The following is a 25689-nucleotide window of genomic DNA, read 5'->3' as shown; positions in this document are numbered from 1 at the left end:
ATTGCTCGTGATTGCTATGGAGAGATGGAAATCTGTTAAGTTCTGAAAATACATCTTGTTCCCCATGGAGAGAATTCCCTGTGGCAACAGAGAGGCCAGTTTTAGTCACTGCCACTCCATCTGGGTGCTGGGCTCTGCCTCCACAAAGCAAATTGCATGATTGAGGCCTTGAGTTGTCACTATCTTCCATAATAAAGCTGATTTCTCCTCTACTCCTCCGTACACCACATCCCACAAAAAGAGTTGTGTGGCCTTTGGTTCTTGCAGGTCTCATCTGTGGCCAGGAGAATTCCTTTTTCTTTTACATTTTTTGCTAGTGCAAAGATTTTAAGTGGATTTAAAAATAAAAAACATTTTGGAAACCAACATGGCTCTAATCCATTGAAATTAATAAAAACAGAGTCTTTCCAATGCTATTCATAGTCTGTTTAAAAAATTGTAAAACTTGCAACCCTGCAAATGGATTGGTCCAAGTGGACCTGGACACTTGCACAGAATTCCATTGAAGTCAGTGGGGCTTTGCATGAATGCACTGGACTGTGACATCTGTACTGGGAACCTCATAACAGGGATGTTCCATCTCTATGCTATAGCTAGTTTATTCATCAGCTCTGCCGGCATGACTGACACCTGCCACTTCCATTTTCTGCATGCTTTATATTCATACTACAAGTGGTCTTGTCTTTTTCAGGATCTTGGACATGAATGGTGGGACTCCCCCCTTGACATACAAAAGATTTCTTCATATCCTCTCTGTACTCGGGGACCCTGACATGCCTGTACGAAACCTTACAACTGAGGATTTCCAGTAAGTAATTTTCATACAGCAAAAATAGACAATCCAGTGAAGAGCTCTTTCTTTCTTATTATCACAAGGGAAGGATTTGGCCAGTTTAAATGACACTATTAGATGATATATTGCATTATTTGAACATGTAATTAAATAATGGGTTGTATGTATAAAGAATGTGCAACTGTGACTAAGAGGGCTAAAATAATAATACTTAATATTAAATTATTATTATTTATTATTTATTGCATAGCACCTAGGAGACCAAGTTATGGACCGGTTCCCCATTGTGCTAGGCACTGGGAAAACACAGAACAAAAAGACAGTAACACTTGGATGTATAAGCAAGGGAATATCGATGGCATTACCTCAGTATGTGACATTGGTGAGACCATTATAGGGATACTGTGTCCACTTCTGGTGTCCATACTTTAAAAAGAACGTTGAAATAATTGAAGGGGTTCAGGGAAGAGCTACAAGCGTAATTTGAGGTCTGGAAAACCTGCATTATAGTGAACCGTTAATGAAGCACAATCTATTTAGTTCATCCAAGAGAAGATGGTGACTTGATCATGGTCTATAAACATCTATATCAGGAGATGGTTTCTAATAGCAGAACACTTTTTAATTTAACAGACAGAAGCATGACATGAGTCAATGGCTGGAATTTGAAGCTAAACATAATCAGATAGATTTTTACAAGTGAAGGTAATTAACCTCTGGAAAAACTCTATTCTGTATAAGTCTTATATCATGCTTCTCAGCACAGTATCTGAGCACCATCCCACAGTGCATGAAGCAGTGACAAACATCCATCATGTGTTGCTTGGTTTCTGATTCTCTCCCCCGGGGAAAGGCATATGCAGTGGAACACCTTGTTTAATAGATATTTAAAAAAATACATGTTGCTTTGTGCTTGTTAGAGAAGGCAGGGTCTCTTGGAGTGGAAGGTGGTATGGTTTGTGATGGTCCTTAGTTCCTGGGGAAGTTCATTCCACTGTCTCAGTCTGACCTCCAAGAAAGTTCTGTCTCCTTCACAAACAAGCTTTACCCTTATAGTAGATAGTTCCACTGGACCAGAGAAGTGGATTTGTTGACCACAGTCTACACATCCAGGAGTTTTAGGTTCTTTTCGATACTGTGGGCCATGCCATGGAGTGCCTCAAAGATAAGGACTGAGACCTTGAACTTGATTCAACATTCTGTGGCAAGCTAGTGTAGGGAACAGAGGATGGGTGTCATATATTCCAGGTAGCCTGTGATGGTGAGGAGATGCATAGCAGTATTCTGGACTAGTTCTGTTTTTTAAGTGCTGAAACTCATGCCCAGGTGTGTTGCATTGCTGTAGTCCAACTGAGAAGTGACAAAGTCTTGAATAACAAGCTAGGTTATCGGCCACCAGGATGGGATGGAGTCTCCTAACCAATCAGACAGGCTAGAAAGCATCACTTGTGAATGCTGCTGTCTGAGAGCCTAGCATCACCAAGGAGTCCAAGAGTACTTCTAATTGTGAACTGAATTGACCAACTCTGTGTGTGAACCTTCAAGCAAATTCTTCAAAATGCCCTGCCTACCAGTGTCGCCTCTGTCTTGCTCTGGTTCGGCTTCCGCCAGCTGTACTTCATCTATTAGCTGATCTCATCCAAGCACTGGGCCATCTTGATGGTAGTGGTGTGGTCATATGTGGTGATGGACAGATAGAGCTGTGTGTCATTTTCATATTGCTGGCAACTGAGTCCATGTTTTCTGACCAGTTTACGTAGTGGCTGCATGTCAGTGTGGTAAAGACCTGGAGAGAGAATTGATACTTGTTGCATTCTACAGCTGAGAGGTCTAATAGTGGAGGTTTAGTTTTCCATCACTTCTTGTTGGGTGCATCCCTCCAGGAAGGACTGAAACCATTTTAGTGTACTACCTTGTTTCCCTGCCATAGGGTGACCAGATGTCCCGATTTTATAGGGACTGTCCCGATTTTTGGGTCTTTTCCTTACGTAGGCTCCTATTACTCCCCCATGCCTCGTCTCAATTTTTCAGATTTACTGTCCGGTCACCCTACCCTGCACCTCTCTCAGGTGAGACAGTGGTGCCCAGTGGTTGACCGTGCTGAATGCTGCAGAGAGGGCCAGGAGAATGAAAATGAACAGTAGTCCTTCATCAATTGACATAAGGAGATCATCTATCTGTGCCACTAAAGCATTTTTTTCGGTCCCGTCTCTGGGCCTGAATCCAGATTCTGCCAGGTCTAGATTATTGGATTCAGTTAGATGAGCTTGTAGTTGGCATTTAGCTAACTTTTCAGTGAGCTTGCATAGGAATGGGAAGTTTGACACTAGGTGGTAGTTGGCTTGAGCTGATGTAACTAGAGTGAGTTTCTTCAGTGTTGGTCTGTTGTGTGTTTTCAGGAGGAAGGGAATGACTAACTAAGGGAGGTGGTGGAATCTCCATCACTTGAAATCTTTGGATTCCTCTTTTTAAAAGATACACTGTAGCTAACCCAGAAATCATAGGTTTAATTCAGGAATCACTTGGTGAAATTCTGGAGCCTGGGTTTTGCCAGAGTTTCTGCTATATAGTCGTAGTGCTCCCTTTGGTATTTAAAATCTATTCATGTAATGGACAAGGGGCCAGAGTTAAGGTTACCCAGGCATTTATTTCAGCAGACCTTGCTAGTGCAGTAGACTAAATTACAGTGTGTGTGTGTGTGTGTGTGTGTGTGTGTGTGTGTGTGTGTGTGTGTGTGTGTGTGTTCTCTCATGCACACAGGTATTACTGAAGGAAGCTGAGTCAAGGAGATACGTTTTTATTTTGTTCTGAAAGCAGTGAAGTTAGTGATCCAGAGGGAAGTTGCATCAGGGCAGGAAAGACGATGTAGTAGATAGAGCATTGGACTGGAATTTCAGACACCTGGGTGCCATTCCCATCTCAGCCACAGACTTTCTGTGTAACCGCAAGCCAGTCACTTAATCTACCCTGTGCTTGAGCTCCCATCTGTAACATGGCCCTCACAGGGGTGTTGTGAGGATAGAATTAATTGATTATGGTGAGAGCCCCCAGATATACTTAGTCCTGCCATGAGTGTAGGGGACTGGACTAGATGACTTTTCAAGGTCCCTTTTAGTCCTATGATTCTGTGATTACAGTGGTGAGAGCCATGTGAGTAGATAGACAGACTGGGTTAGATTTTTCCTTATTTTTTTAATTCCTGGTTACCTTTTTAAATACACGATGAAATATAAAGAGGCTCATGCTTGCATAGTGCTGTGCTCCATGAAGGGCTCATGTTACACCAGTGCTCTGAGATCTGCACTGCCTTCCAGTTCATTTCCAGCTGTCACTGAAATGTGGCTGCATCCATGTTTCAGGGGGAGTAAAAAGGCCTTTTGTAACATAACTCTCTTTTTGATGTGGGTGCTTGACTCAGGGCCCCTGACTGACCCTCTTCTTTTCCTTCCTATTTGAAGGGAGACATCCCCACCCTGGTGCGCATCCATCATCGGAGGGAGTGGGGCCAGCCCCAGCAGCAGAAATGTGGGATTGCTCAAAGGGCCATAGCTGTGGGATACCAGGAGCACCCTGAAGGGCAGGAGCAGAAGGGAACCTCCTGCTGGATTAGCAAGGGACAGATGGGGAAGACAGTTGAAAGGAATGACTTTGCCTCCTGCTCCTGATAAAACCTATCACAGCCCAGGGAGGCTCATCTCCAGAGGTGGGAGAGACAGTAAGGGGGTGGGGCAGGAACAGGAGGTTTAGAACCTGTCCGAAGATGCTACAAGCCTGAGGATGGAGGGGAGGAGGCTCTCCCTCCCCGCTCCCTAGACTAGGAGGAGACTGCTGATGAGGAGGGGCTGGAAGGAAAGCACATTGGCCCTCCCTGCCACAAACACAGCAGACCGGGAGTGAGACAATGTGCCGTGCAAGGGCTGTGCTGCAGGGAGCTCAGCAGGCCAGTTGCTGGTCCCAGACCTGAGCGCTGCTCTCCTGTCTCCCTCTGTCTGCATCCTATAGGGCTGAGAACTGCCTCTCTGCACTCGGTCCCAGTGGCAATGATCTGTGCATGTCCCAATCCTTGCCACCACCACAGGTTGGGGTGAGCACATCCCCTGCTCAGACACATCCTATTGCTCGCCCTGGCCTTTCCGGATCCAGTGTCACCCTGTTACTGTCTAGTGTCATACCACAGTGGGTCTCCCTGTGTCCTTGCTTGGACTCATTCATCATGGAAGAGTCTGCTCAGAGGTGCAGCCACAGGAGGTGAGGGAGGCATGTCCCCCGACTTTTCACTATGCTGCTGCTGTCTCCTTTAGTGGCTGCAGGAGAGGCTCATTCCGCGTCCTAATCACAACTCTCTGCTAACGTTTTTCAAGGAGGCTGCAGACGAGGACCTCTGACTACATTACCCCTCTTGCTCCGGCTTATTGCTCTGGCGGCATTGCCCTGTACCATGATTAAAGAGGAGACAGGAGCCATCTCCTTGGCACACTGGATAGGAAGTGCTCTTCCTCCCTCCTCTTCGTCACGTTCTCTCTTTGAAAGAAGCCTCTCTTTTAAATTAGGAGATGTAAGCCTGCCCCTGAGCTGCACCTGGCTGAATGTTACAGGGTGCCCCTTCCTGAGGATTTGGAAATCTCCCGAGACAGCCAGTCCCCGTGGAGAGGGGGAGAAACTGAAGGACTGCAGCGACTAGAGCAACACTTGAAAAATCAGGTGAGTCTCGCTTTTGATGTACCTGTTCCTTTTCCTCTTGCTCTGGATGCTTGCTAATAGCCCCATACTGACCCAAGTTATTATGGCCCTTAACCCTGCTGCAGATGGCTGGGTCTGATCCCAGCAGGCAGAGAGGCTGGCCATAAAGGATCACTCAGCACCAAAGCACCTTGCTTCATCCCAGCTCTTGGCTCCTGGCAGGGCTGACATCCCTGGGCTGGCATAGGTGTATCCAAGCAAACAACTCATGTCCCCTGGCATTTGAGAAGCCACCTACCAGGCTAAGTAGAAAAGATCTGTAGTTTGGTACAGTTACACCCAAGTGGACCCTCTTATACATTCAGAATATTCCTCTGACAAGACCTGTCAGCTTTTTTGGGGAACCTGAACTTTTGGGGGCCCATAGAGTAGAAGCAACCTGGTCTCTGGCCTCACACAGAAGGTTGATGTATTTGGAGAACTAAGTATTCCAGATGGGGCTTCCTTTGCCTTTGCTGCTTGATTTAACAATGGCCACTCTACCTCGGATGTCGTTGTTGCCTTTGGATTGTGGTGCACAGAGAAGCTTGGGGGAAATGAGTTGGGGCAGTAGCTGGAATGCAGTGTCTTTATACCGGTCCCTTTTGATGCAGGTCAGTTTAGGAAAGGCATTTATAAACTAGGGTGGTATGGCTCTTCATGTGCCATGAACCCTAAGCAAGGTTTCATGGGGCCTGCTGCAAGCTAGCCCCGTGTTCTGTGAGAATGACTCAGGGGCTCTGTAATACTGCAGCGTGACAAACAGGAAATTCTGCTGCAGCTTCAGGGAAATTCAAAACTGGAGGGTTGTTCCTGAAAGAAATGCGAAAGTATACAGTGCAAGAAACCAGGTTTCCCTTGAGTTATTTATTGTTATATTAAATTCAGCTTATTTCATGCCTCCTCCAGACTGTCAGTTTAAGGTGCCCCAGGATTGTGTGTTGAGAACACATGATTGCATTGCAGCAGTTGTCATGGGGAAAACTGGAGACTGTTGGTAGCTGGGTAGGAGGCAGTAGGGGTTTTTGCTCCTTGAGGAGCCAGGCGGGCTCTTTAGGATTGTAGGAAAAGCTCATTAGCTGGCCATTTTTGCTTGAATAAAAGCATCAGCAAAATAGTTGATAATGTTATTAATGATCAAAATTAGGTTTCCGAGTTAACACCCGAGTGACAAATGGGACAGTTCACCGCTCTCTTAGAGCAATTATCCTGGACTATGGAATTTTTCTACTTATCCCATTGTTCCTGGAATCTCTGCCTTAGTTTGTTTTCAGTTCAAGTTTGCTTTGCAACTGTAAGGGCCAGATTATATATAAATGGAGGTTTAGAGTCTAGAGCACAGTCTGCAGCCAAGTTCCATAACCACAAGTGTGACACTTCCTGGGGCTACCCCGGGTTGTGAGGCACCTTGCTACCACCTGCCCTTAGCATGAGGACATCTTGTCTGTGCCTGCCGGGGGTCAGCTCCTCAACTCAACTAGCCACAGGCAGTACAAGCGCTGCCCTCTAGGCCTACTGTCTCTCTACACTTTATAGGATAACCACAGGCACACTCCAATCCCCAAGCCCTGTGAGCATCTCCCTGGAGGGTTCAGCCCCCTTTCCACTGAACACGCACTGCATTCACAGATTCACTGCTCCCAAAGGAATCGTACCCTCCTGCTTACCAAAAATGCCTCAGATCACAGCTCCCCTTAACACACAGCCCTTAGACAGGTTTATAGTGAAAACAAGAAAAAGTTTATTTAACCCAAAATAGAGATTTGAGAAGTAGCAAGTAAAAGTATTGGAAACAAATGGTTACACATAAAATGCGATCATAACACATATCATAGACAAGAGCCTAGACTTAAATTAACAAGATGCTTTTCTATCCAACGAAGTTTAGCTCACCCAAAGTCCCTGTGTCGTTTTCCAGCCAGGTTGGCCATGACCCTCCTTTCATAGGACAGAACACACTGACAGTTCATCTCCTTGGAGGAAGGGGGGAGCATGTCTTTAAACCCCCAACAACCCATCATCTTTATTTATAAACAGGATTCCCTCCCCTTCCCACCCCCAGTTGTTTCTTCCTATGTGCTCCTTTCTTGTTGACTTTACAGTCTCCTGATTAGCATTCAGCTCAGACTGTAGATAGGCCTCCATTGTGTAGCAGAACATATACAATGCACACATGACCACCCAGAGAGAGATAAGGGTCTCTTTCCTTCTGCCTAACAGAAGCATGTTTGTCACCTTCTCGTGACTTGCCTTAACTCATGAAGATGAGCCTGGGAGTGTAAATTCCTAACTGTATTAGACACTAAAAATCACGGACTCAGTAGAGATACTGGTTTTATGTCTCATAACAATAATCTGTAACCCACTAGCCCTCCTTTGTCCTATGCCTGCAGCAGTGTTAATTTCCCACTTCATCTTGAATAGGCTCTTGTAACATCTGTAAAGTCCTTATGCTTAACAATCTGTCCCACCTTGTATTTAGCTGTGACACTCAGATTGCCTTTTTAGATCTGAAGACGAGCTCTGTGGAGCCTGAAAGCTTGTCTCTCTCACCAACAGAAGTTAGTCCAATAAAAGATATTCCCTCAATATTCCCTCAGTCTCTCTAATACCGTGGGACCAGGCTACAACAAAACTGCAAACAATTAGCAATATATTCATTTTGAAATGATTCTGATGACCAGTGGGCTACTGGCTCACAGTAGAGACCTCACATGCCACCTACTAGTGCAAACAAACCATTGTGTTTGGTTACATAGGCTTGTCTCATAGGTATCAAATGGGTTCTTGTAACAGGCTGTAAAGCCTCATCCTCTTGGCAGGTGATGATCCTGCTGGAAAGTGGCTTTTGCTGATTCACAATTGCAGGGGGGAAATTTCCCTGCTAGCTATAAGAAAAGTGGGAGTGGCTTTCCCTGGGAGATTTAGAGTGTGGGCTGAGCGCTGCTCAAGGAGGAACCCCAGATCATTCAAGTCTAAGGAAAAGACTTGGGTTACATTTTGTATTTCATTTTGATTTGACTTCTTTTCACACATAATGCCCACCTCCAGGAAGGGGCACAACTTGTGTGGCCTGTGTTTGGAGTATAGTGGGGAAGCCATCTGCCCACAGCTCTTTTCTGTTTCATTAACAGGACATACGTTGTGGTGTTCTGCCTAAAATTGGTTCTTTTTTTTTTTTTCTTTTTTTTTAGGGCTGGATAGCAAATTTTACTAAACCAAAAACAATTCCAAATTCTCTGCTTCCAAGTACTACAGGACTGAGTCCCTATTTCAGCTTGGGTTGTTTGTCAGTTCGGAGTTTTTTTTATAGACTATCAAACATTTATGCTCAGGTAAGAAAATGCCGTGTGCAAATCAAGCCAACACAATGGTTATCTAACAGTTTCCTAAAGCCAACTAGTCTCCTCAGCAACAGTCGTATTAATAGTGCAAAGTGGCTTTAGATATTGTTTGGAATATTATCCTTAAATAGATTAAAGCCTTGCCCTGACGAGGATTTCAAGGTGTGATGTTAGCTCATGTAACCTAGCTCCATCTAATAAACACTTGCTAAAATTACAGCCAAGACAAAGGCCTTGGCTACCCTTGCGAGTTACAGTGCATTAAAGGAGCCCCAGGCGCACTAGCTCACTACCCATCCACACTGGCAAGGCACATAGAGCGCTCTGACTCCGCGGCTAGAGCGCTTCTGGTACTCCAGCTCGGCGAGTAGAATAAAGTTTGATGCACCCCCGCTGGAGCGCCCCAACGTCAGTGTGAATGAGGTGCTGCATTACTGTGCTCTGATCAGCCTCCGGAAATGTCCCATAGTGCCCTTACGTCAAGTGGCCACTCTTGTCATTGTTTTGGATATGCCCTTTGAAAGCTCTGTTTGACAGCCAGCTGCTTATCTGCTCCGAGACAAAGCAACCATTACTGTGGAATGCTGTGTGTGAGAGAGAGGTGGGGGTGGGAGGGAGAGGTCTGTTGCTGTCTGAACTTACAAGACAGCATGCCAACATGCTCTCAGCCCCCCCCAAACCCACTCACTCTCCCCCTACATACATACAACACACTCCCTGTCACACTCCACCCCACCCCATTTGAAAAGCATGTTGCAGCCACTTGCATGCTGGGATAGCTACCACAATGCACTGCTCTCTATGGCTGTTGCAAGACCTGCTAATGTGGCCATGCCAGTGTGCTGTCAGCTGTCAGTGTGGACAGACTACAGTGCTTTCCCTACTGCGCTCTGCGAAGGCTGGTTTAACTCAAAGTGCTCTACATCTGCAAGTGTAGCCATGCCCAAAGCAATTGTCCTTTAGTACAGGCTAAAGTAATCAAATTGGAGGGAGGAGGAGAAGCCTAGGGTGTAACTCAACCAGCTAAAATTAAGCTAAAGGTGTCATCCCAGAGTTAAGTGGGGTTCTCAGTCGACAAGGATGTTTTGGCTGCCGGTCAAGCTAAACAACATCAAGTTTGTCCTCCTTCGCAAATCTTAAATCTTGTATATGCAAAAATATCAGTTTTCATCAGTGCATAACTCAAAAACAGATGTCCAGAATTTGCACAACCTTTGAGAAATTACCATTGAGAACAAGCCTGGAAAATGCTACCCTATATGGAGACTGTTTCACAGTCTGCATGGGCGCAGAGGTCCATTTGGCGGATCCATTTGGGGGATCCTTTTGTGGGAATGGGGGTTCTAATTAACTTTTTTTAAAAGGCTACTCTTCTTCAGGGCATGAATCCAAGCAACTATGTATCAATCAGTGCGTGTCTGGTTTAAGGAATCTTAGGTTTCTATTTATGCTGCAGCAAGAAATCCCAGTATGAATCTATCCTGGAAGGTCAGGGTGTTGCAGAAAATTAATCTAGAAGGTCAGGGAATATTGAGTTTTAGAGGTTTTCAGCTCACTCTGTTTTGGTGCTGGAAACTTTGTTTCAAACCTTGGCTCCTTGGATTCAACAGTAAAATGCTATAAAGCTAGCAGGTGTTTTCAGCTATATTCTCTGGGCCAGATCATCAGCTGGCATAAATTGTTGTGGCACAACTGAAGTTAATGGCCCTATGTCTCTGTTGCAGTCAAAAAACCACTCTCTGCCACCTGTGTCACTTCAAGGACAGCTTCTGTGGAGAGAATTCTTCTATACAGTGGCATCAGCAACACCAAACTTTACCAAAATGGCGGGAAACCCCATTTGCCTTCAGATCAACTGGTACCAAGATGCAGAGAGACTCCACAAGTGGAGAATGGTAACGTGCTGCATTCCGATTTGAGTAGAACTGACGCATTTATTTCTCTTGTTGGCTATTTCTAGTGCAGCACAATGTATGCCACAGGTGAAGGAACAGAAATTTGACACTGTGTACAGTCAAGCATGAGGGTTTATTACGCACAGTGCTGTTGGAGAGTCACTTCGCTTATTAGGCTCAGTCAGATACTGCTAAACAATTGATTACAATAGATTATATAGGGTGCCAATGGGTGGAGAGAAGTGACGGGGTGGGAGTTCCAGAGCCCCTGGATAGGTTCTAGCAGCAAGACAAAATGAGCACAATAAGCCAATAGCCTGAAAGATTACATAATGGCTTTGCCCATAGCTCAGGTTAACATATTTGCTAATACACAGCTGTTATTACTCAAAATTCTCCTCTTGCAATGTATAAGTTAAATCCTGATTTCAGGTCCAAAGGAATGACAGTGGCTCTTTCCAAACAGATTGGCCCACAGGTACATTCCTGGAGGGTCTTAAAGCAAAAAGAACAGTCAACAGCAATGACAATCGTGTATGGCTTACCAATGCGTTCCAGCGATCTAGGATTGGCATCTGTGAGGGACAGATGCCATAACTCAGGCTGTCATGTTAGACTTCTCCCTGAACCCTGGTCGGCACTTGGGGAGTATGTACAGTTATCTTTTCCTGAACTAGGGAGCAGACTTTAAGGCCCCTCTCAGTGAGTTACGTGACTATAACTCATGATAAGCCTCCTAATTACTGCTCCCCACCTGGAGTTATGCTGTCTCAACTTATTTTATGTATAGTTGAACAAACAAGGTTGTTTCCTGCTTATCCCAGCTCTTCTTTAGCCATGTATTGTCCATTGTTAACTAGGCCTTGTGCCTCAGACCAGGCTGTGGAGTTTGGGCCTGTGCGAAAGATTATTAACAGAGACTGTGGTCAAGATCTTACCTACATATTATTGGGATTTTGGCCCTTCAGCAGGACTGTGAATAGCATTTAAAAAAAAAAGCAAGCCTCTGGGTACAACATACATTTCATAGAGTATCTTTCATGCAAACTGTATCCCAAAGTACTATAGAGAATTAAATGCTTAGGAAGTGATTGACTTCATCAAGGTTTATATTGACCAGAGAATTGAATATAGCCCATCCACCTTTTAGACACCTGAGCACAGGGCTGGAAGCCAGGAGACTCTGAGTCCTATTCCCGCTTGTTCTCCTGACTGTCTGTAATACCCCAAAGAGAAAATTCAGAAGGGTTGGAGGAGGAGGAGGTCTAACAATGTCTTCAATATATGCCCCTGAAGGAGATGTGGATGAAAGACTCTGCTGGTGTTCCAACCCCAGGATCTTGCAGTAATGTTTCACTTGTCATGGCCCCTGGGTATTTTTTATTTCCTGCTGACTCTTTGGAGAGTTTTCCAACCAACCAACCAAAAAAAACCCAGGGAACCTAATCTGTATAAGAGGTACACAATGATAATAATTAATACCTAGCTCTCACACAAACAAAGAGCCCGCTCCAGGCCCCTCAGTGCAGTGTGTCCATATAACAATCATCAATATCCTTATCGTTTGCTGTTTTTCTTCTTCAAACCACTTGATGAGCATTGACTCCTCACTGCACTCCCGAGCCATTGGCAAGTGTCATTATCCCTGCTTTACAGATAGGAAGATGGACACAGAGCAATGAAATTACTTTCCCAGGGCCACAGAGAAACTGATCTTCGTTGGTGCCAGGATAGGAACTGTAAAAGCAGCAAAGAGTCCTGTGGCACCTTATAGACTAACAGACATATTGGAGCATAAGCCTTCCTGAGTGAATACCCATATCGTCCCATGCGTCTGATGAAGTGGGTATTCACCCAGGAAAGCTTATGCTCTGTCAGTCTATAAGGTGCCACAGGACTCTTTGTTGCTTTTTACAGTAATTCTAAATTCATTAATACCAGTTAGCAGTACTTTCCCTCTTTCCTGTATCGCTCATCTATCTGCCTGCTCCATGCCTACCCTACCATTGCAGTCTGAGCACCTTGGAAGGTCCAGGGGAGGATCTCCAGTGCCTTTACATGGGGCCAAGCGCCAGCTCTGCCATTGTTCAGGTTCAGGAGCCCTTACTGTTTAAAGGACAACTCATCTAAATGCTCTAAAATCTGCATGCTTACTCGCATTGCCTTGTAATTTGGCGTGCATCATGGGACCGCAGGGTAGAATCACTGTTCCAAAATTGGGCTCATTTGGGAATGGTGTTCCCAAGATACAGCACCCCCCTACACAAAAGTATTTCTTAAGGTTGAAGCAGCAAAGAATCCTGTAGCATCTTATAGACCAGGGGTAGGCAACCTATGGCACTTGTGCTGAAGGCGGCATGCAAGCTGATTTTCCGTGGCACTCACGCTGTCTGGGTCCTGGCCACCGGTTCAGGGGGCTCGGCATTTTAATTTCATTTTTAATTGACGCTTCTTAAAACATTTTAAAAACCTTATTTACTTTACACATAACAATAGTTTAGTTATATATTATAGACTTATAGAAAGATCTTCTACAAATGTTAAAATGTATTACTGGCACACAAAACCGTAAATTAGAGAGAATAAATGAAGACTCGGCACACCACTTCTGAAAGGTTGCTGATCCCCGTTATAGACTAACAGACGTATTGGAGCATGAGCTTTCATGGGTGAATACCCACTTTGTCGGATGCATCACCTACGAAAGCATACAATACATCTGTTAGTCTATAAGGTGCCACAGGACTCTTTGCTGCTTTTACAGATCCAGACTAACACGGCTACCCCTCTGATACAGGATAGGAACTAACCTCTCATTAGCCTACATATGCTAATTTAGCCAAGTAGCTCCTGAAAAATAGGGTATGTGAATCCTAACGTCTTCCTTATAATATCCTAATATCTTTGCATATTCTCATGGCCCTGATGACCTACTGCTACAGGTTTAATCCTTCACAGCCTTGCACCCTATTTTGTCTCTGCAAAGTGCTATTATTCCTATCTGGTAATACTTGACACCTGTTTAGCATAGGTGTCTATGACGATGCAAGTTGCTAGCCAGGGGAGAATCACAGAGCTGGGGAAAAAAATTTGGACAAATAGTTTATTTGCTGAAACATACAGTTTTTAGTTGACTCAAAACAAATTTGCTGACTAGTTTGGGCCCAAAAAACTTTTTGGGGAAGAGGAGGCTTGCTACCTATAACTTCTGGTCAGTGGTTATAATATTCCTCTGGGACATGAGAGACCCAGGTTCAGAGTCCCTGCTGCCCGGCCCCCCACCTAGGGCTTCATTTCTGGCCCCACTCTAGTGGAGGGGTCTCTGGGTGGGAGGCACTGGGCATAGGAGAGGGGTCTGAGGGGTGGGCTGTGGTTATCAACCTGTGGACCAGGTAATACAAAATAAGTTAAGAACTACTGCCCTAAAATCATTCTTATTCTTGTTTCCCTTGCCAATTGTGCCAGAATATCCCATACCTCAGTGGCTAAGTCACCCTTCAGAGTCAACAAGAGTTGCACATTGGGCCCCTAATGCCTGATCCTCTGACAAAGTGACTGGTCTCTGTGTTTAAAGAAAGGGCAAGAGGGAAGAAGCAATTCTGGGAGGTGAAGGAGGAAATGGAGTACTGTGTATATTGAGCAGGAGGATGGAAATATTTTGTGTGTTTTAGGCTCAGACAGGGTTTCCATGGATTGATGCTATCATGACGCAGCTTCATCAGGAAGGTTGGATTCACCACCTTGCTCGACATGCTGTTGCCTGCTTCCTAACTCGAGGAGACCTCTGGATCAGCTGGGAAGAGGGCATGAAGGTTCGCAATATTTTCTTTCATTGTTCATTGACCTGTTCCTAAAGGTGCTTTGATGAAGCCCCTGTGAAAAGCAAACCTTCTGGAGGGTTTGAATTGTTGAGCAATCATAGAATCATAGAATTGTAGGACTGGAAGGGACCTCAAAAGGTCTTCTAGTCCAGTCCCCTGCACTCATGGCAATGTTTTATTATACTGTGCTCCTGTGGTAAGGTTACATTAGAAGTATTATACTATTTTTAATACAATAGTGCTCAGAAGCCCCAGTTGAGATATGGGCTCTGTTGTGCTGGACAGTGTACAGATACAAGCATCATAAGAGGCAGTTCCTGCTCTGCAGAGCTAATAATCTAAATAAATCAGACAAAGATTGGGAGGGGAACTAGAGGCACAAAGAGAAGTGACTGGCTGAGCCTCGCACAGCAGGCCAGTAGCAGATCCAGGAATAGAACCCAGATCTCCTGAATCCTGACTCCAGGTATAAAAATCCAAATTCCCGCTCACTAACCACAAGAGAGAAAAACAAATATGTATGCACATATCAGCGTAGTTCCTACCGATGCCTCCTAACCAGGTTCTAGGTCCCCAAGCTGCCTGCAGGTCTTTCCTTCACCATAGCCTGCCCAGACTGACTTCCTTCTAGTAATATATCCCGATAGTTCCCAGCCTCCCCTGCTCTTAACGGGATAGCACCCTATTTCAGTGTCTTTTTAACAGCCTTTGCCCTTTATTTCACAGACCTGCATTCTTTACTTCCTTTCCACACAGGTGTTCCCCACCCCCAAGATGTGTTGTTTTCTCTGTCTTTAATTTCTCATGAAATACAGGTGTTTGAAGAGATGCTGTTAGATGCAGACTACAGCATCAATGCAGGAAACTGGATGTGGCTGTCAGCCAGTGCTTTCTTCCATCAGTACACACGCATTTTCTGCCCGGTGCGCTTTGGCAAACGCACAGATCCAGAAGGGCAATATATCCGGTGAGAAGACACAATGTAACAATCCTTTTTTTTTTTTTTTCCAACTATTCTAGGTACTTTTTGGCACCTGCTACCATAGTATCTGAATACCTGGCAGTCTTCACTGTCAGTATCCTGTAGTCCAGTGGGGTAGGGCAGAGCTATCATCCCTGTTTTACAGATGGGGCACAGAGCAACTAAGGGACTTGGCCAAGGTCACATGGGAAGCCTGTGGCAGAACAGAATATTGAGCATGTGTCTTCCAAGTCCAAGACCAGCACGCTCACCACTGGGCCATCCTTCTCCTCTAATACAATAGTTTATCAGTCCCTACCACGCCTTCTGGTCCTGTCCTTGTGCATTTTAGCAGAAGCCTGCACTGGGACTCAGGAAAGCTGGGTTCTATTCCTGCCTGTGCCACTGGCCCAGTGGGTGACCTTGGGCAAGTCACTTTCCCCGCTCTGTGCCTCAGTTTCCCCATCTATAAAGTGGGGATCATGCTCCTGACCATCTTTGTGAAACATTTTGAGAGTTACCGATGAAAAGCTCTGTAGATCATTAGTGTCTCATCATTGCTGATAAAGATCTTGATCAGGCTCATGTTTAAGTAATTGGCAATTTTACAATAGACTTCAATAAGAACAGAATCCGGCGCTAACTAGGTATTTGTGTCTAAGCATACATTCTCCTTTTTCCCTTGCTGCCTCCTGCTGTCTGATTCATTTAGATCTGTCCCAAACTCATACAGCTGAGGGAGACATGCTGAAATATCAACATGGTTGCTTAGCACTCTCATGCATTGAAATACTCAAGTATTTGCCTAGAGAATTTAAATATGTATATGTATGTATATATATTTTTTTTTTTGTAGAAAATACCTCCCAGTGCTAACGAATTTTCCTTCCAAGTACATCTACGAACCTTGGACAGCACCAGAAGAGGCACAGAAGCAGGCAGGATGTATTATAGGTAATTCTGAGGCCATGTTAAGGATTTTGCTACTGATCTGGTTGTGTGAAATAAGTATTTGCTTGAGACAAAAACATAACATTTGAACCAAGGATTTGGCCCTTACATTCTGAAATGGATCAGCCTAACATTTTCGGTTGTTTCAGCTCTCAGATAAAGATGACTCGTTATTACACACTGCAGTATGACTTCAGGGTCTGCTGTGCCTTAATATTGTCCCGTGTGCCAAACCTAATGCAATCCCTCAGGCTGTTGTCTGTCAGATGTACTCACATGGCCCCCATTGCCATAGTATCTGAATGCCAAGCAATGATCAATGTATCCTCCTTCGCTGCTGCAAGGTAGAGATGTGCTGTCATCCTTGTATTACAGATGGGGAGTTGAGGCCCAGAAAGACAAAGGGCCCAGGCTCACACAGGAGGTCTGTGATGGAGCTGGGCACTGAATCTACTGCTCCCAAGTCCCAGGCTAACACTCTAACCACTCAGCCATCCTACCTCTCAATATGCCACTATACATCACGCTGTGGTGTCTTCACACTGGGATAAAGAGGGATGGGGCTGGAGGGTTGTGGGGATTCATAATGGCTTTTGCACAGTGAAAACGTGCTGAGATTGTGGCTGAAAACCGGAAATTCAATGGCAAAACTCCTACTGACTTCAATGGAGCCAGGATTTTGCTGTGTGTCTGTATTTGAGGAATGAGGGAGAGAAAGGGTAGCCCAGTGGTTAGGGCAGGTGCCTATGACTGGGAGACAAGAGTTTAAGTCCCTGCTCCTCTACAGGTTTCCTCTGTGACCTTAGGGAACTCATTTAGCTTTTCTGTGTATTCTGTATCTGAACAATGGGGAAAACAGAATTCCCTACTTCACAGGGATATTGTGCAGATTCATATGTTGCAGAGTGAGATACTGAAGAAGCACTGAGATACTACAGAAATAGGGGCCATATAAATACCTAAGATAGATACGTGACAAGCAAGCCTGCTGTGGTTATGCCAGCAGTATCCTCTCTGAATGCTTGAGTAAGGAAGCCACAGACAAAAGCATAACTGATTTCTATCACTGAAGAGTTCAGCTATGTCAGATTTCAACAAGGAACAGCTGTTACTTGTCCACTCTCGCTCTCTGATTTTAAAGGTCCCCTCTCCTATCGATAGACGCGGCTATAATGCCAGACACAACACTCTGAACTTTCCTAAGCAAGCCATTGGGCCAAAGAATGCTAAAACAATGATGCTGAGAACAAAGAAACTCAAAGGATCAAGCTTCCAAATCTCATTTCTGCCTCAAGGGCCTTTCTTGGTTGCTCCTCCAGCAGAGGGGCCATTCAGTACAGCATGAGACCTATGGAGAGATCACGGCTGCTATCTTAATCCAAATAACGTCCTGCCCAGACATAGTTCTTCCAGGGCCACTAGCACAACCAGCGGCACTAGTGGCCCAGGTGTCTGCAGCCTAAAATACCAATATCTCTGACATGGACTTGCTGCAAGAGGGAAGGGTTTATCTGCAAATTCTCTCTCACCCCTAGCAGACTTGCACTGGAGCAGCAGTAATTTGGCACTCTCTATATGTGTGTCTAATAGCAGCACAATATCTTGGCTGGGATTTCAAAGAGTGTAAGGTAATTTGTAATAATTGCACTGAGGTAGCACCTAGAGACCCAATTATTGATCAGAACCCCAATTCATAGATTCCAAGGCCAGAAGGAACCATTGAGATCATCTAGTCTGACTCCCTACATAGCACAGGCCAGAGACCTGCCCCTCAAATAATCCCTAGAGCCGATCTTTCAAAGAAACATCCCATCTTAATTTTAAAATTGTCAGTGACGGAGAATCCACCACAATCCTTGGTAAATTGTTCCAATGGTTAATTACTCTCCCTGTTAAAACGTACGCCTTATTTCCAGTCCGAATTTGTCTAGCTTCAACTTCCAGCCATTGGATTGTGTTGTACCTTTCTCCTCTAGACTGAGGAGCCATTATTAAATATTTGTTCCCTGTGTAAGTAACTATAGACTAAAATCAAGTTACCCCATACTCTTCTCTTTGTTAAGCTAAATACGTAGACTCCAGAAGCTCAGTCACTAAAATGCAGGTTTTCTAATCCTTTAATCTCTCTCATGACTCTTCGATGACTCCTCTCCAATTTATCAACATCCTTCTTGCAGGGTGAGCACCAGAACTGGACACAATATTCAAGTAGCAGCCGCAACTGTGCCAGTGTGCAAGGTGCTATACAAAAACAGAAGAAAAAGATGGTCTCTGCTCAAAAGATGCCCAAATACCAACACTGTTTTCATTAAGCATGTTTTGCCAGGCTAAAAATTCAAACTATATTTTAAAATAACTTTTCTAATTAACACAATAACTTTTTGGCTTGTTTCCATCCAGGGAGATAATTCTGTGAAGCGATACTCAGTCTTTGACAGATAATCAAAAAAAGCTACTGCTTGGCAAACGCCCATCTTAATCAACTCTACTGACTTTAAGAGAGCATTCAACAGTGACCACAGACAGACCCTGTGGAATATTGCTAGAAGCTATGGGATACCAGACAAAGCTGATCAACATAATAAGGAGTTTATATGAAGTCGATCGGGGTAGGCAACCTATGACACGGGTGCCGAAGGCGGCAAGCGAGCTGATTTTCAGTGGCACTCACACTGCCTGGGTTCTGGCCACTGGTTCACGGGCTCTGCATTTTATTTAATTTTAAATGAAGCTTCTTAAACATTTTAAAAACCTTATTTACTTTACATACGACAATAGTTTAGTTGTATATTATAGACTTATAGAAAGAGACCTTCTAAGAACGTTAAAATGTATTACTGGCATGCGAAACCTTAAATTAGAGTGAATGAATGTATCAGAGGGGTAACTGTGTTAGTCTGGATCTGTAAAAGCAGCAAAGAATCCTGTGGCACCTTATAGACTAACAGACGTTTTGGAGCATGAGCTTTCGTGGGTGAATACCCACTTCGTCAGATGCATGTCAGAGGCAGAGGCACACCACTTCTGAAAGGTTGCCGACCCCTGAAGTAGATGTTTGGTAAGATTGGATACAGCCCTGAGTGAGTGGTTCAGTATTGTGACAGGAGTTAAACAAGAGTGTGTTATCCCTAATTCATTAGCAGTAGACTAGGTGATGAAATGGGCAACAAAAGGCATCATGGATGGTGTAAGATGGTTAGCAGAGATGAGTTACACAACCTTGACTTTGCCGATGACATTGCTTTACTAAGCATGACGTGGACCGGAATGCTTGCCCTTACATCAGAGTTAGAACAGGAAGCAGCAAAAGAGGGATTGAAAGTAGATGCAGAGAAAACCAAGATTATGAAGGAAGGAAGCTGGACAACAGATTCAAGGCTGTAGGCGGATGAAAAATAAATTGAACAGGTAGAAGAGTTCTGCTATCTGGGGAGTGTGATGACATTTGAAGGTGGCTGTAATACAGATATTTATATGAGCCTAGGAAAAGCAAACACCACTTCTGGAAGAATGAACATCTGGTGAAACAGAGGTTTCTATGCCAAAGTAAAGATTACATTATACAATGCAGTTGTACTAAGCATGCTGCTGTATGGGGCAGAGAATTGGGCAATGACAATGACTAAAAAAGGAGATTGGAGGCTGCCCATCACAGATGGCTGAGCATGATATTACACATTTCATAGAAAGACAAAATAATAAATGTAAGAGAAAATGTGCCGACAGGACAGGACATATTAGAAAATACCATGAAAGAAAGAAGGTTCTGGTGGTTGGGACATGTATACCATATGGAAGATGGGAGGTACACTAAGCAAGCATTGAATTAGGTACCCATGGGAGGAAGAAGAAAGGAAAGCCAAGAAAGAACAGTGATGGAGGATACTGAATGTGCAGGCATCACCTGGGAGGAAGTACCACAACTCGCAAGCAACCATAGTTAGTGGAGGAACTGGACTTCATGATGTGTCAGAGACACAGGAGGAACTAAGATCTAAGTGTGACAGTTCTTGTGGTACACAGGACTATGAGTCACCTTGTTACACCTCTGCCTCCAGGGTAAAGGAGACTTGCTGGAGCTTAACTGAGTATCAGCTCCCTGACATCATCAGCCTGTTTGCGAGCTAACCACTTTCTTCTGGGCAGTGCCAGCCCTGACTTTGCCTTGCAGGTTAACAACAGGTGCCCTCCAGTCTCCAGGCCCCTTTGACACGTTTCCCTATAGTGTCCTGCCCCTTATCCCCTGAACACTCACCAAATCACCAGCTCTCCTGTCTCCAAGGGAACAGTGCACACGCCAGCTTGTGTGATTCAACACAGGATCAGCACCTGGCTCAATATCACAGCACTGAGATACACTGATAGTGCAAACAAGGATACGTGTATTACCAAAGACTCAAGATTCAAGAGATAGTGAATAAGGATAATGGAAACAAAAAGTGATGTATAAAACAAAATCATCACATATTTTCTAGAGACTAAACTTACCAGGCTAACCTCCTGTCTAAAAATGTTTACCTCCCCTCCGAAAAGTTAAAGTCACAGGGGCAGCATTTCAATGGAGGTTAGTTTTGATCCCATTTTCATTAATGTAAACATACTGCTCATTTACTTCCTTGGTGTAGGATAATGAGCTGTCTTTTTTGTTTCCCAGATAAAGTCCAGTGAACCCTTGATATGTATCTCAAGATAATCCTCTGCTGTGTTTCTCTCCTGTTAGTTCCTTTCTGAAATTCTTACAATTCTTCATCTGCGTTCAGCTTAGACAGGTGATGGGAGACCCATTGTGAGTGAGACAATACTTAATGTACATTTCAACAGAGGAACGGGTGAATAAACATCCCTTGTCTGACAGAAAACCTGTTTGTCAACTCTGCCTTGATACAGACTTTAAAACATATATTCAGGATATATATATCTAACTCCTTATATAGTATCTTTATCCTTACCCCGGCTTTCATTTAAGACCTTACACAACATTCATTGGTGAACCAGAATGTACACACCGAGAATCAGGATATTTTTGTAATCCCCTTGCCACTTGACATCAAGAAGCTCTTGGGTCACACTAAGGTCTTCTTATTTCTGGTTATCTTGCCCTCATGTAGACACTAGCAGAAAACGCAGACTGAAGTAGTGCATACACCCTTGGTACAGGGGTGAATTTAATTCCCTGCTTTCCAGGCTTACCATTTTGTATTCAGTTGAAGAGTAAAAAAGAAAAAGGCATGAATACTTTAATTTCTGGTGCAAATCCTTTTGAAAAAATAGTGTTTAAATAAATCACATTTGTAGAAATGGCTGCCCATATTTTCTGTCAGGTCAAGATTATCCACTCCCTATGCTAAACCACAAGGAAGCCAGTGACCATAATCTGCAACTCATGAAACAGGTCAGAGAAGAACAGTATGGAACAGCACAGCTCACAAGAGGTAAGATAAGCTATGAGACTGCACATTCAGTGTAATTGCAATACAAGCACTAGCCATGGTTGTGAATTAGTGTGCTCTTTCAGGGTGTTTGGAATTGTGCCGATAACTGATCATTAGAGCCCTGCGCAGATACAAAAATGGGGATCTGCACCTGCGATAATTAACTTGTATCAGACCACGATCCGCACTCCACATTTTATATATATCCATATTCACACCAGCACCCTATCTCACTGTTAGAGCCCTGTGCAGATACAGAAATTTGGATCTGCATCCGATGCACGGTCCGCAAAGATGGTAAACAATACAACCACATCCGCAGATGCAAATATAAAACGGATATATGCAGATTTGCAGGGCTCTACTGATCATAAAACGCTCTCTTAGCCATAGTGGTATTGTTCAATTCCAGATGGTGTTAACTCATCTTTAGAAAAAGTTTTAACAATTATTATTATAATCAGATACTCTTTCTTTGACATGCCAAATGCGTACCAGTTGTTTTAATAACGTGAATATTGTAATATGCATATAGTAATATTACAGATTTTACTTCATCTCTTGATATGTAAGACATTTAAGAGAGGTTTGGAAATGGGTTTCTAAATCTGCACCTGGCCGTGTACTCTAAACCTACCTTTGTGATTACAGTGCTTGATTCAGCAAGGTGCACTTAATGCTCCTCCACCTGCTCAGTAGGACACAACGAATTATAGATTGTCACAGTTCAGGGCAAATGCACCTGTATTCCCGCTCTGTGGTCCAGCCAGGTAACCCACTCTTAGGCTCCTGAATCCCCAGCCAATACCTCTCTTGGGTGGAGACATGTGCCACTCTCTCTTCTGATCTGGTATTTCCACACTGCACAGCTCCCAGCCTACACTGCGAATTCACTAGCAAAGTCAGACTGCCTAAGCAGGCCTGCTTTACTTCTCTCCTCAGAGACTATAAACAGTGTAATGATCCACAGTGAACTCACAGCACAGCTCTTTCTGCTAAAGCATTATAGAGAAAACACATTAAAGACAGTAAAAGAACCCATACCCATGCTAACAGGCTTACCAGAGATCACGCCAGCCAGGGCTCTGGCAGATGATCAGTGCTTCAACCCCACCAAGGCGTTTTCTGCAGTCACAAGTTAATAACCATCTTGGCTCAGAACAAGAACCTTCATGTCAAGTCCTTCCAACCCTTCCCCAGAAGAACCAGGGCCCTTCTTTGGAAAAGATAGTCCTGTCCATTTGCTGGATCAGAAAACAGGCCCTGAGTCAGTTTAAACTCAGGCTATTTATCCAAAAGTCCTTTCTTTGTCTGCTGGTCTCTAGAGAATCCAGTTTGAACCCAGTATGCCCCTTAGGCTGAACTACAATATCACCAGCCAGTATACTTCATCTGTACAGCCAATATAGATTACATACCATCAAAATACTGATTTACAAATCTGGTCACCAGTGGACCAAATGCTCACCTCTGTATAAAATGTCTGTTAACAATGACGAATGCAGAGTTCTCATTTCTTCTCTATACGTTGCACACATACACATTCACACAAATGCACAAAGAAATGGGAAAGGAGGGGGAGAATGGCATCATTTATGCTGTCATTGAAAGGATTACAACTTTGTGGGAGTGAATGAAAACAAAAGAAAGTGCTGTATGTGCACTGACACTGGAAGGGTTACATTTGCTGAGGAATGTAAAAATGAAATGGTTAGTTGGCATAAACTGATGTTCACTAGGGTTAATGAAAACCATCCAGATTTCCAGACGTGGTGTATTAAGTATCCATTTTGTTTTGGTAAGAACAAAGGAGCATGATGTACTTTTAATATGTAATTTAGTTAGACTCCTTGGCTTATTACACCCTAAAGAGACCTCGAGTTCATGAGGGATTGTGGACTGAAACATCTGGAGTATGACTGAGCAGATTCCTTCCCAAAGGTCATGGATTTTGGATGATACAGATGGATATAGAATGAAAAAGATACAGGGCTCAAATTTTACATTTCTTGCATAAATTCATTGTAATCTTGTGAAAAATGCTATATGATGCCAGAATGAAATGCATCTCTCAAATATCAGCCTGAGTTTGTTTGAAATCATAACTTACTGGGCTTCTAGAACCCATGCCTGTTCCTGAGTGTGTGTCATATTGATGTCAAGGTCTTATTGTTAGTTGTTAGTGTTAAACCTAATAGAATTGCTGGGTACATCTGCTTTTAAAAACGTGTTTCAAGGGACTGCAGTGAAACTAGGAGCCTTTAGTGAAAGATGCTGAACATGAAGCTTTTTCATTGACTGTACAGTTATAAAACTCTGTTCAGCATTTTTGTTTCTGATCATTAAAAATATCATATTTATTCTAGGTCTTAACTCCTGCCATTAGATAAAACTTTTTCCTCCCATGCCAGGTTTACCAGAGAATTCATTTCCTATTGCTGTGGAAATCCATAAACTTCCATTTAAATGTATGTTTGGCATATAATTTGTGCCATAGGCCTATTCTGCCCTTAATACAAAGTGAGATTTTACCAAAGTAGGAATTGTCTTTCTGGAATATCTCTGAGCTAAGAGAAATTCTTTTACCTCTTGGCTGCAAATAGACAAATTCAGACTTCCTAATTTACCATTCAGCGAGATGGGACAGTTTTATCATAGGTATCTTAAATTGTGGCTCTGGTCTGAAAATTGACTGCAAAAATGGCCTCCTCTTACTCAGCTGATCAGCTCCTTGCGATATCAGTGCCTCTGAGTAGGTTATTCTAGGCTAAAGGCTAGAGAGGGCTCTGCAACCATTTACGCAACCTCAGCAAGTGAGGAGGACAGAAGATCTGCCATTTGCCTTCTGTTGTGCCCCCTCAGAGCTGAGCTTTGTGCCCCACAAATATTGGGCATCCCCCCCAAATCTGTCAGACATTGTACTCGATTAGATGTTCCATTGAATTGATCCAGTATGACAGCAGGTGGGATACAGGACTATATATAGCAGTGATCTGATCCAGTGTGGTAAATCATCTTTGAGCTAACACACGTGAAGATTTTAGCCTCGAGGAAATTCTTTTGAGAAAGTTATGAAAAAGAGATGGTTACAGAAAAGCCTTTGACAGAGTCGAGTGGAGTTGCTATCTTACAACACTAAATATATTCATCTTTTCTCTTCTTTGCTAAAATTGATTAACTCCATATATAACGAATCAAGGAGTCAGAGCAGATATTGTGTAGGCATGTCTGAGAGATCTTCTGAAACCCCTTATGCCCCACACCATTCAGATTCAAGAAATAGAAGATGAACATTTTAAATCAAATTATTCTAATTCCTTCCTACAACTCAAGCCTCAATTTTTTGTTCCTAATAATTTTTTTCTTAGTACTATAACTATGGGATTTACGTTCAGAGATCAGAATATACCACACGTAACTAATTAGATTTAGTGAAAGATGTTCAGTTGATGTAAATCTGCATAGCTCCTTTGAAATGGCGCTCCCTTGATTGACATTTGCTGAGGATCTGACCTAAAATATTTTGAGAAATGCACTTGATGTAAGTAAATGTGGTGCTTATGGTCCAAATGTGATATTCGATAAAGAAATCTGAACCCACAAAAGTATCTGGGAAACTTCTCTGGGTACTCTTTTCAGTTGAGCTGTATATGGGCATGGCGGTCTGCTTGCACAGATCCAGGTGCAGGATCAGGGCCTTTAAAGCATAATATTTCCTCAATTTCTTTTGACGTCTGATAAAAAATTGTGACTCTAGAAACAAATGTGTATCA

At 43.6% G+C, this 25689-nt stretch overlaps 1 protein-coding gene across 7 annotated transcripts in view; it reads left to right on the top strand.

The window, feature by feature from the left end:
* The window catches only part of LOC115650769 (cryptochrome-1-like), a 46978-nt gene that overhangs the window by 4089 nt on the left and 17200 nt on the right, over positions 1 to 25689 (top strand). For 4 of the 7 annotated variants that reach the window (XR_004000215.1, XM_030561162.1, XM_030561161.1 and 1 more), the window contains exons 3-10: positions 692 to 808; positions 5344 to 5494; positions 8707 to 8847; positions 10581 to 10751; positions 14423 to 14563; positions 15388 to 15539; positions 16390 to 16487; positions 21806 to 21916. Coding sequence is in view for 6 of the 7 variants with exons in the window: in XM_030561162.1 (XP_030417022.1) it covers positions 692 to 808; positions 5344 to 5494; positions 8707 to 8847; positions 10581 to 10751; positions 14423 to 14563; positions 15388 to 15539; positions 16390 to 16487; positions 21806 to 21916 (1082 nt within the window). In the remaining variant the exon portion in view is untranslated. Of the gene's footprint in view, positions 1 to 691; positions 809 to 5343; positions 5495 to 8706; positions 8848 to 10580; positions 10752 to 14422; positions 14564 to 15387; positions 15540 to 16389; positions 16488 to 18661; positions 18843 to 18884; positions 19089 to 21805; positions 21917 to 25689 lie in introns of those variants that run through there. The other 3 variants (XM_030561164.1, XM_030561165.1, XM_030561163.1) reach the window with 3 other exon arrangements.

The sequence above is a fragment of the Gopherus evgoodei genome, chromosome 4, assembly GCF_007399415.2.
Source record: "Gopherus evgoodei ecotype Sinaloan lineage chromosome 4, rGopEvg1_v1.p, whole genome shotgun sequence".
Lineage (NCBI taxonomy): Eukaryota > Metazoa > Chordata > Testudines > Testudinidae > Gopherus > Gopherus evgoodei.
Note: the sequence above shows the minus strand (reverse complement) of the source record. Positions and strands in the feature narration are given on the sequence as shown.